This window comes from Alosa sapidissima, chromosome 15, assembly GCF_018492685.1.
Source record: "Alosa sapidissima isolate fAloSap1 chromosome 15, fAloSap1.pri, whole genome shotgun sequence".
NCBI classification, from domain to species: domain Eukaryota; kingdom Metazoa; phylum Chordata; class Actinopteri; order Clupeiformes; family Clupeidae; genus Alosa; species Alosa sapidissima.
This window is the reverse complement of record NC_055971.1, coordinates 31,341,559-31,352,464: the sequence shown is the minus strand read 5'-3', so window position 1 is coordinate 31,352,464 and position 10,906 is coordinate 31,341,559. Positions and strand designations below refer to the sequence as shown.

Genomic DNA, 10,906 nt, shown 5'->3' with positions numbered 1-10,906 from the left:
AGGGGAATTTATACACCTTTGTGTTCAGTAAGGTCTGCTGTTTATTCGGCTATATGGTTTGTCATGTGTTGAGGGAAAGTTTGCGAAGTATTCCACCAAGATGAATGGGTAGGGAGACGGACGCAGAAAATATGATTAAATTAAAGTTACTTTTCTCGCGAACCGTTTACCACAACAACTAACCACCAACATCGTTTACAAGCTGAGAAAAAGCTCTTTCGTGTGATACATGTGATGTCTGTGATGAATAGGCTACTTCGATAGTTCAGCAAATTTGGGTGGGACAGAAATACTGTTCCAAACAGAGTGACAGGATGCAATGCCTAATAATCTCACTGCCTTCGGCATAACTGCTAACAGTGCGCCTAGGCCTACTGTTAAACACCTGAAAAATATTAAGCTGCTGTTTTCTTTTCATGACGAGCACTAGGCCTACGCTTGAATGATTTATGACTGAATGGAACGCTGCGTTTTTAAGCGCCAGAACTGCTTATCACGTCGTGTGACAAAGTTTACACCAATCATCATCTTCTAATGTATCCTTATGTTAAGATGTCCATTCTCTTTGCCCTAGGCTATCATTTGTGCGCGAAGCATGTTTCAATTAAGACAGTACACAAGCTATTTTTATTGTTGTAATATTGAATGATTTCATGAATAAATTGTACGTACAGTGCGTACAGGATTACGGCTGGCGGCGCCACTGACCAAGGCCACAGTAGCCTGTGAACCTCTGATTTTCAAAGGGGAATCACGGCCAACGCAGGGGGCAACTCTTCTCTTCAATTTCCCTTCCAAATTACTTTTTATTGTCTGAAGACATCTATCGCAAGAATCTAACATTCTAAGCAAAAGCAAAGCAAATACAAGCTAACCAAAGTGCATTCGGTTCTCTCGCCATGGTTTTGGAAATCACACACCTGCTGCATCTGAAGGCCCACGCATAATAAGGCCTACGACTATCACTCTACACGCCCCCTGTTGCACGTCACATTTTAATTTGCTAGCTGATCCTGTCTCCCCAAAATGCTGCATCATGTGAACAGATCAGCAGGCCGGAAAATTTTCACCTCGTTTTCAGAAACACGTTGCGGCAAAAAGACGTCTCCTCTTCCCGCAAATTTAGCGTGATCTCTGTGTGAAAAGGCCTAGGGAGTTGGCCACTCCTAACCTGACTCTCGCCAGATGAATTTCGTTCTGCTTAGCTCCGCCTAGCTTCACTCACATCCATCTGGGACCTCTTCCATTGAGAGTGATTTCAGCACGAGATTGTATGGTAGAGCCAATCAGGATGCAGGGTGGGAGTTTCATAGATGTGACATAGCGTAGAAGCGACTGTGAGACTGTTATCAGCGTCACGGGTTGGCTTCGATGTGAGTGGTTGAAGTAGCACGTCAAAAGATGACGGACAAGTGGCTTATTCAATCATATGCAAGCATTTTTTTATTAGGCCCAGCCTTCTGAAGCAACACTTCAATAGACCTCTCCAGAATAAGTCCCGCCTCCGTAACTTCCGTATCCATCCAACTTCCGGGCGTCGAATGTCTATGGGAAATAACATGGCGTTTCGAAATATCATACCGGTAAAACATCTGTAGGTAGCGAAGTAGAAAAAAATGGTGGGCCGATTGGCCTACACACTTCTGCTATCTAGTTTCCACTGGGTTTTTTGATTGTCGGTGCCGTTAAAGTAGAAATATATCAGCACTAAGCTAACGCACGCTTCAGACGCTGCGACTCCCCCAGTCAAGGTTGCATAGCATCGGCAATGTTTCATAGTTTGTCTTCACTGAAATGGAGTTCGTGACACCAGAGCCTGTCTACGGAGGGGGCACTAACCCTGCGTAAAATCATCATGTTTGATAGGTTGTTAATACATTCTGAAAACGTTACTGTTCTGATCAAGGTCATGCAAAATAAAGCTATCGACTCAATACGATTCAGCCTTTGATTCCTAGTCTGCTTATCATTATCTGTTATTTGTGAAAAAAAATCTCATCTCGTCATGTCTTTAGAGTCTTCGTCGGCAATTTCTTTCTTTTTCAAATATCTCAAAAACAGCCAACAAACTCGCACAGTCAAACCAAAGTTAAGTCATGAACTAGCTCCCGGTTAGCATTAATAATCGTTTACTGCTTAAACGGCACCGACAATCAAAAAATCCACTGGAAACTAGATGGCAGAAGTGTGTAGGCCAATCGGCCCACCAGCTTTTTCTACTTTGTCACCTACAGAGTTTGACAGGTACAATCTTTCAAAACGCCATGTTATTTCCCATAGACATTTGACGACCGGAAGTTGGATGGATACGGAAGTTACTGCCTCCTGTGAGTGAGAGGTCTCAATGCGCACTCTGTTGGACCCATCCCTGGCTTTGGGGATTTATGGATTTGGTGCCATTGGATGCTGTGCAGACTGTGGAAAAGAAACCTGGTAGAGATGAAGGTTGAAATGGGGACACACCCTTTGTCCTCCAAGTCTTTACTTGTTTTGAAATGGGGACACACCCTTTGTCCTCCAAGTCTTTACTTGTTTTGAAATGGGGACACCCCCTTTGTCCTCCAAGTCTTTATTTGTTTTGAAATGGGGACACCCCCTTTGTCCTCCAAGTCTTTACTTGTTACTTGTTTACCTTCAACTCCTTGCCGCTCAGTGTTAGCTGTTTAGTTTTCGCTATTTTTATTGACGTTTATTTTCTTTTCCTTATTTGGAGGCCACGTATGCATTCATTCATGTGTCAGTTTTATGTCCTTATTAACCAGCATGGAGTTTCAGTGCTCTGAATACCAGAAACTAAATATACAGTCACTAAACACACACACAAACACACACACACACACACACACACACACACACACACAATATCCTCTGTTCTCCCTTGTGGCCACTCAGAGTGGGTTGACCGTTTCCAGGTGATGTTTACCTGCGTTCACAAAGCCTAATCCATCCCACGTAAGGATTAAATAGTGGCATGTCTCGTCCGTCCTCCAGACCTCCTCAGTCCTCAGTGTTCAGGGGACCGGCCCTGGGCCTGAGTACCCAGCAGAGGCAGGGCTAGAGCTAGATAAGCCTTTTCCCTCCCTTTGACAGCAGATCAGGTTTAGGCTGCGTTGAGTGAGTGAGATTATCAATGTTCCAAGGGGGGCAAAAGCTTTCTTGGAGCCCTCCCAAACAGATTGGATTGATTCTCTCATTTCGTGGTGTCTGGGGTGATTTTGGACACAGGGCTGTGATTTCTTTTGTCAGCTATGGGGAGGAGGGAACGACGAGGGTTTCACAGAATTAGACATTTCATTTAACAAAACACAATACAACACAAAACAGCCAGTGAAATGCAAATGTTATGGCTGTGATGAATTGAAATAAATTAGGGGTTCTTCTTTCTTATTTGTCACACAGTTACATGTAGTAGAATGGCATGTAGCTGCTCAATGTTCCTGTGCTGAGGTGTCTAATTCTAAGCATAAAGAAGAAAGATTTAGAAGGAATTTAATAAATAGACTGGGGGGGTTCAGGATGCAGAATGGGTCACCAGAGTCTCTACACAACTCTAGCATTGAGAACATTGTTTGGCTAATCTAATATTCCTACTTTGCATCTTAAATAACTATCATCGTTAGCTAGCTAATATTCCTACTTTGCATCGTTAGCTAGCTAATATTCCTACTTTGCATCGTTAGCTAGCTAATATTCCTACTTTGCATCGTTAGCTAGCTAATATTCCTACTTTGCATCGTTAGCTAGCTAATATTCCTCTTCTCCTGAGTATCACACAGGTTTTTCAAGGTTTGCTCAACTGAGAATCTAAATTCTTTGCAATTTCCAGTCACTAGTCACACGACACAAAGGTTGGCTCATCAGTGGAGCACAAATGTGACCCTGCAAGGTGAAACCAGTCGTTTTACACACAGTGCTATTTTGAGAAAATCCACGATAAACATACGGATTAAAATGTCTAATTTCACGTTTTCGCATAATTCAACAGTATACAGCCTACACTTTCATATTGTGAACAAATTTCACGGATAAACATACCTTTTGACTGTTAAACCCTGACTTTATTTAGTTAAAGATTCAACACATTAGCAGTCATTCCCTTTGTCCATGCCGCTATAAGGTTTTACAGTAGAGCTAAAATGTACTCATTTCTCATTACTCAATGTGTCAGCTCTCTATCATTCTTGGCAAATGTAACCGAATATGAAAGTGAAAGACTTGCCTCTCATGGCACGAACAGTCTATTTTGAGAAAATCCACGATAAACATACAGATTAAAATGTCTAATTTCACGTTTTCGCATAATTCAACAGCATACAGCCTACACTTTCATATTGTGAACAAATTTCACGGATAAACATACCTTTTGACTGTTAAACCCTGACTTTATTTAGGTGAAGATTCAACACATTAGCAGTCATTCCCTTTGTCCATGCCGCTATACGGTTTTACGGTAGAGCTAAAATGTACTCATTACTCATTACTCAATGTGTCAGCTCTCTATCGTTCTTGGCAAATGTAACCAAATATGAATGTGAGACTTACCTCTCAGGACACGAACGGTCTATTTTGAGAAAATCCACGATAAACATACGGATTAAAATGTCTAATTTCACGTTTTCGCATAATTCAACAGCATACAGCCTACACTTTGTGAAAGACTTGCCTCTCAGGGCACGAACGGTCAAAAGCACGAACTTTCAGAAATATCCTAGCGTCATTTTACGGACTAGGAGAAGTTTTCCATTTTCCCTCACGGGATCAAAAGAGTATATATAATTACTTACTTACTTAGGCCTAGCGCATTTTAAAAGTAGGCCTAGGCTATACACAATCTGTATACACAGAACTTCCTTTCCCCTTACTTCCCCCGAAATACTTTAATTATATTCTATAGTGACACCTTATGACCGTCCCAGGTATTAACTAGGGGGCAGAAAAAGACTCATTCGGTTGATGAAACTGGACATAGTCAGTCATCCGCTTCAAAGTCACGCTACCGTAAGGCTAATAATAACTGTGTCCTCACACTTTCGCACGTGACAATTTACTTAAAGTGATTTTCTCCTCTTCTGGCGTATCGTGACAGGAGAACCATGCCAACTTTGGATGCGGTTATCTCAGCGATAGTTTTTGCAAAACCCTCGCTATACATATGGTTGGAAAGCTTATGGCCGTTAATGGCCGTTCATGTGAGCACAATAACTTAATTTTGTAAATTTTACCAAAGCGACTGGTTTCGCCTTGCAGGGTCACAAATCAGGCTGCCCAAAGCTGAGGGAAGGCAGTGACCCAACATTCACTTCCACCTTATTACAAAAAAAGCTCTTTTAAAGAAGCCCTATGCAAGTCTGGTTATTCCTTCGCTGTTTTTGGGTTTTCGCCTGATTTGGGCTCACATTTTTCACGACATAGCTCCCCCTGCAACTTCGGTAGCAAGTGACTGCTACGCTAAACCCCCACTAGCTAGCGAGCTAGCCATCAAGAATCCAAGCTAAACACATACAGGGCTCACAATAAAACGGTCGAGCAAACACATTGTTCAAGAGACTATCAAACCACATTACAAAAACGAAGTTTACCCAAGGGTAGGCTACTTACAATTTCAACAGCAACAAAGCCAAGTCGGAGTCCGTTTTGCAGTCTTCTTAGAAACTACAATCTGACTACATTTTCGAGACGCGATTGGATACTTCCGCTGAGTCACATCCGGATTTGTTCGGGACGGGACCAGAAAGTTGCATATTCTGTTTTTCTGCGGAGAAGCACTAGGGGGAGACGAAGCACCCACCAAACGACCCAAAAGTGTTGTAAAACCATCAGAACGACTCTCAACATGCATAATTAAGGTTAACATTTTTGCTAAAATTGTTGCATAGGGCTTCTTTAAAGCTCTTGACTGGTTTGAATCTTACCTTAAAGGGCGTTCTTTCAACGTGTCTTGGCAGTGACAGGTATCTAAGTCTCATGACCTCACCACAGGTGTGCCTCAGGGATCAGTATTAGGACCCTTGCTTTTCTCTATTTACACCACTTCCTTAGGTGAGACCATTCGCTCCCATGGATTTGACTATCACTGTTATGCAGACGACACTCAACTTTACTTGTCTTTCCCACCTGATGACTCTAGCGTTTCCCACCGGATTTCTACATGCCTTAAGGATATTTCAGCCTGGATGAAAGATCGGCACCTTAATCTCTCAAAAACTGAGTTTTTGGTGTTTCCAGCTAAAACAGCTATTCCCCAACAGATTAACATCCAGCTTGACTCAACTTCACTGACCCCAACTAGATCGGCACGTAACTTGGGCGCTGTAATTGATGACCGACTTAACTTCTCTGAGCATGTAGCTTCTATTGCAAAATCATGTCGGTTTATGCTTTACAACATTAGGAAGATCAGACCTTATCTGACACAAGATTCCACACAACTTCTTGTTCAAACCATGGTCATCTCCAAGCTGGACTATTGTAATTCACTATTAGCTGGCTTATACCAGCTGGTGTAATAAGATCATTACAGCTGATTCAGAATGCTGGAGCACGCCTGGTCTTCAATCAGCCAAAGAGGACACATGTAACTCCTCTCCTAGTTACTCTCCATTGGCTCCCTATAGTAGCCAGAATTAAATTGAAATCTCTCACTTTGGCCTATAGGACACTGACTGGATCTGCTCCTAGTTCTTTTATTTCAATAATCAAGCTGTACATCCCCAACCGCCCACTGCGGTCTTCTGATGAGCGTCTGTTATGTCGACCAGTCATAAACACTAGGTCTAATTCAAGACTCTTTTCCTCAGTGGTTCCATGTTGGTGGAATGAGTTGCCCAGTGCTCTCCGTTTCTGTGGTAGTTTTAGGTCGTTTAACAGGGGTTTAAAGACATTCCTGTTCAACATGCACTTAGTTCTTTAAGCGCTTCTTATGCGTTATGGTTTGTATAATATTGTTTTATTTCCATTAGGCTGTTGATTAATTTGACATTATTGTTTATTATTGATATTCTCCTTAATGTAGTCTTACCACGTCATTGTTTATATATTACTGTTTGAATGGACATTATTGTTTATTATTGCTATTCTTCTTATTATAGTTTGACCAACACTCTATTCTGTTCCCTGTTCAATTTTAAATATTATGTTGTTTTTGTATTTGTTGTGTCGCTTTGGACAAAGGCGTCTGCCAAATCCCCATAACCATAACCCTATCCCTAACCATAAACCTAACCATCACCATAACAATCACCATAATCATAACAAAAGAAGTGTGCTCTCTATAAAACCTGTCAGAGTCACCTGTCAAAACTTCACAGAGGGAAAAACGACCCAAGACACTGGTTTACTGGCATGTGGCTGGGAGGATAATGAAAGAATTTTTCATTTTTGGTGGTGGTGCTGGTGGTGGGGTGGATGGAGCAGCCCTGTCCCCACTGGTGTAGCAGTCTGGCTGCACTGGGGCCAGCAGCAGGCCTCCTGGTGGGGCAGTGGCTGGCTCTCCTCCACCCGCCAGGGTGGGATGGATGCTGGAGGAATTCCTCTCATATCAGGTGGCTGGTTCCATCGCCCTTTGGTCCACCTGCCAGACTTTCCTCTCTCTCTCTCTCTCCACCCATCCATCCATCCATCTCTCTCTACTTCTCTCCTTCCCTCCCCCTCTCTCTTTACCTCTTTTTTCCTCCTTCATGCGTTTTGGATGAAGTGACTCATGAGGGTTCTGTATCCCGTGTCACAAAAGCAGCACACAAGAGAGCCTCAGAAAGCCAGAGAGAGAGAGAGAAAGAGAGAGAGGGAGGGAGAGAGAGAGAAAGAGAGAGAAAAGGAGAGGCTTGGGGGGGGGCACAGGACCGGGGGTTCTGCATGGGTCCGTCGCCGCCCCCCACCACACACACCCGCTCCCGAAAAGATTAGTCGCCGGGTCCTCAAGTTTCACAGAACCCCTCTACCACCCACTCCCTCCTCTCCACACACACACACACACACTCACACTCACGCCATTTCTTATTGGTAGAACGGTTGATTATTGAAGCATTAAAACCATATCAAAGGGATCTGAGCTCCTGTGCGCTCCCTCCAAAGTCCTGTTGGGGGAATGATTATTTGAAATAACTGATTGCACGAATGAGAGGTTCTCAAACAATACGGTAAGTTTGAGTTTCTGATGGCGAGCTTTTGTTCTGTCTTTGAGACTTTGCTAAATGGGCTAATGGCTTGTGCTGAATTTATGCATCTGTAGGATGAAGTCACATTTGTGTAAAGTAATGTGATGAATTTACATCTCTGTAGCCATGATGTGAATCTACACTGTTTACACTTTTAAAGACATGTGTGATATGTCTATGGGAGGCACTGGGAGACAGAATAACACTAACAGAATGAAACAGGTGAACGATAACAACATAAACTGATAAAAGTTGTTTTAGACAGTTTTCAGCCATTTGTTTTTTATTTTAATTGCTCTATTTCTTCACAGGGTAGAGTTTATAATATGTTGCATCCAGATCATAAATGAGTTTGGTATATACTGTAAATGCATGCAATCTGTGTTGTGGCTTCAATTAACATACTTGTTAAAAACATATTTAGAGTATTTGGCAATATATTTCTCAAGATGCTGGATAGCATTTTTTTTTTTAAGTTTCAGAAATGTACCCAAGTTTGTGTTTTATGTGGAGAAAAACATATGAGCTATTTTTTTGCATTTGCAGTCTGTAATTATTTGTAAACTGCTATAAATTATTGTATAATTAATATAATAAAACATCCATCCACATTTAATTAATCTCTATTCACAGATAACATTATGAAATTGTCCTCTTTCCTACCGGCGCCTGTGACTCTGGTGGTGCTTGTGGTCATGGTGGCTCTGACCTCTGCTAAAACAACCGCGCGGCCCAAATACTCGTTAACAAAGAAGCCTCTGCGAGAACTGCCCCTGACCACCACGGGGTGGCGCACCAGCCCTGCGAAAGTCACCCAGCCTATGGAGCACCGTGCAGTCCAGCAAACCACCACCGTGCCCAGTGAGCTGGCCTCAGATTATGGCATGGGCGGAACAGCGACCACTGGTGGCGGACAGGAGAACTACACCCTGGATTATAGCGAGTGCTACTTCAATTTCTGTGAATGCTGCCCCCCAGAGAAGGGGCCTAGAGGGTCAAAGGGTGACAGGGGACTGCCAGGCAAGGACAGTTCATTCTGGAATATTCTTACCATTTCCTTTTCCTCCTATTTCTTTTCTTTTTATTTCCCTGTGTCATCCCTCACCTTGTGGTTTGGGTGAATTGTCTGCCCCAGGTACTACAGGTGCAAAGGGTGAACCAGGCCTGAGGGGACTACCTGGGCTCTCAGGTATACCTGGAGCTGTGGGATACAAGGGAGACAGAGGTAGATCGATGAAAGCTCAACAGATGCTGAATAAATTAATGAACAGTTTTGTCATGACCCAACCTAACTGCTTATGTCTGGTCTGGTCTCGTTTGGTCTTGGTGTGGGCAGGAGTGAAGGGGGACGCAGGAAGCAGTGGAGCAGCAGGATCTCACGGGATGCCAGGGAGGCAGGGAGACAGAGGTAAGAGCCCTCAGGCAGCAGCTGATGATGACCAAGACATGGTTCCGTAGCAGATCACACAGGTTACAGTAAAGTTATAGTTCCTTAGTAGACCACATAGGTCACAGTAAAGTTATAGTTCCTTATTAGACCACATAGGTCACAGTTAAGTTACAGTATAGTTCCTTAGTAGGCCACATAGGTCACAGTAAAGTTATACTGTAGTTCTTTAGTAGACCACATAGGTCACAGTGAAGTTATTAAGTTAGTAAGTTATTCCTTAGTAGGTAAGTCTGTGACTGTATTTGTAAATTCACAGGTCCGATGGGCCCTAAAGGTGACAGAGGGGAGTATGGCTCTCCGGGGCTGAAGGGGGAGAAGGGTGAGAGGGGCCCCCCAGGAGAGAACGCCACCAAGGGGGAGCCGGGCGAGCCTGGGAAGGCTGGACCCCCCGGACCCGTGGCCGGCCCCGGGGTCAAAGGTGACAAAGGGGACAGGGGCGAGTGTGGGGGTCACGGGGAGAGGGCTCTGAAGGGCGACAGGGGTGACCACGGCCCCCCGGGCATAAGAGGCGAGTCCGGCACACCTGGGCTCAACGGCATGCACGGCACACCGGGTCTGCCCGGCGAGAGAGGGGAGGCCGGCCGGCCCGGTCCGCCAGGAGACGCGGGACCCCAGGGGCCGCCGGGAGCCATGGGCCTGCGGGGGCTGCGTGGGATGAAGGGGGACCGCGGGCCGCAGGGCAAACGCGGCGACCGGGGCATGCGCGGCATGAAGGGCTCCAACGGGAACCACGACGAGCGGCCTCGCTCGGGCTTCAGCGTGGGCCTCTACCCCAGCAAGTCCTTCCCGCCGTCCGGCTTCCCTGTCCGCTTCGACAAGGTCTTCTACAACGGCGAGGGCCACTACGACCTGGCCACCAGCAAGTTCAACTGCACGCACCCCGGCGTCTACGTGTTCGCCTACCACCTGACTGTGCGCAACCGGCCGCTGCGGGCGGCGCTGGTGGTGAACGGCGCGCGGCGCCTGCGATCGCGGGACACCCTCTACGGCCAGGACATCGACCAGGCGTCCAACATGGTGCTGCTGCGGCTGGCCGAGGGGGACCAGGTGTGGCTGGAGACCCTCAGGGACTGGAACGGAGCCTACTCCAGCAGCGAGGACGACAGCACCTTCACCGGCTTCCTGCTCTTCTCTGACACCAACTGAGAGCCCCGACAGCGGACTCTTGAGCATCGAACTGAGAAATCCCAATCCATCCCATCCTGTCCTGTCCGATTCCCAAAACAAGGCCACTGAAGACCTTGGATTTTATGACACAGAATACAATACAATTTCTAAACAAAAATAAACAAATCACTCAAAA

The 10,906-nt window shown here is 45.2% G+C and overlaps 1 protein-coding gene across 1 annotated transcript; it reads left to right on the top strand.

The window, feature by feature from the left end:
* Positions 1–8,492: 8,492 nt before the first annotated feature.
* otol1b (otolin 1b) lies at positions 8,493–10,849 on the top strand. Its single transcript, XM_042062718.1, has 4 exons — positions 8,493–9,173; positions 9,289–9,378; positions 9,490–9,561; positions 9,860–10,849. The coding sequence occupies exons 1-4, from the start codon at positions 8,795–8,797 to the stop codon at positions 10,747–10,749; spliced, it is 1,431 nt and encodes a 476-aa protein (XP_041918652.1). The 5' UTR covers positions 8,493–8,794; the 3' UTR covers positions 10,750–10,849.
* The last annotated feature ends 57 nt before the right edge of the window (positions 10,850–10,906 follow it).

What these genes read in the sequence shown, in the direction of transcription:
- otol1b (XM_042062718.1), top strand. Translation starts at nt 8,795, where the DNA reads ATGAAATTGTCCTCTTTCCTACCGGCGCCTGTGACTCTGGTGGTGCTT. An exon ending in GGGTGACAGGGGACTGCCAG is followed by an intron (nt 9,174 to 9,288) that starts GCAAGGACAGTT and finishes TGTCTGCCCCAG; the next exon opens with GTACTACAGGTGCAAAGGGT. An exon ending in AGGGAGGCAGGGAGACAGAG is followed by an intron (nt 9,562 to 9,859) that starts GTAAGAGCCCTC and finishes GTAAATTCACAG; the next exon opens with GTCCGATGGGCCCTAAAGGT.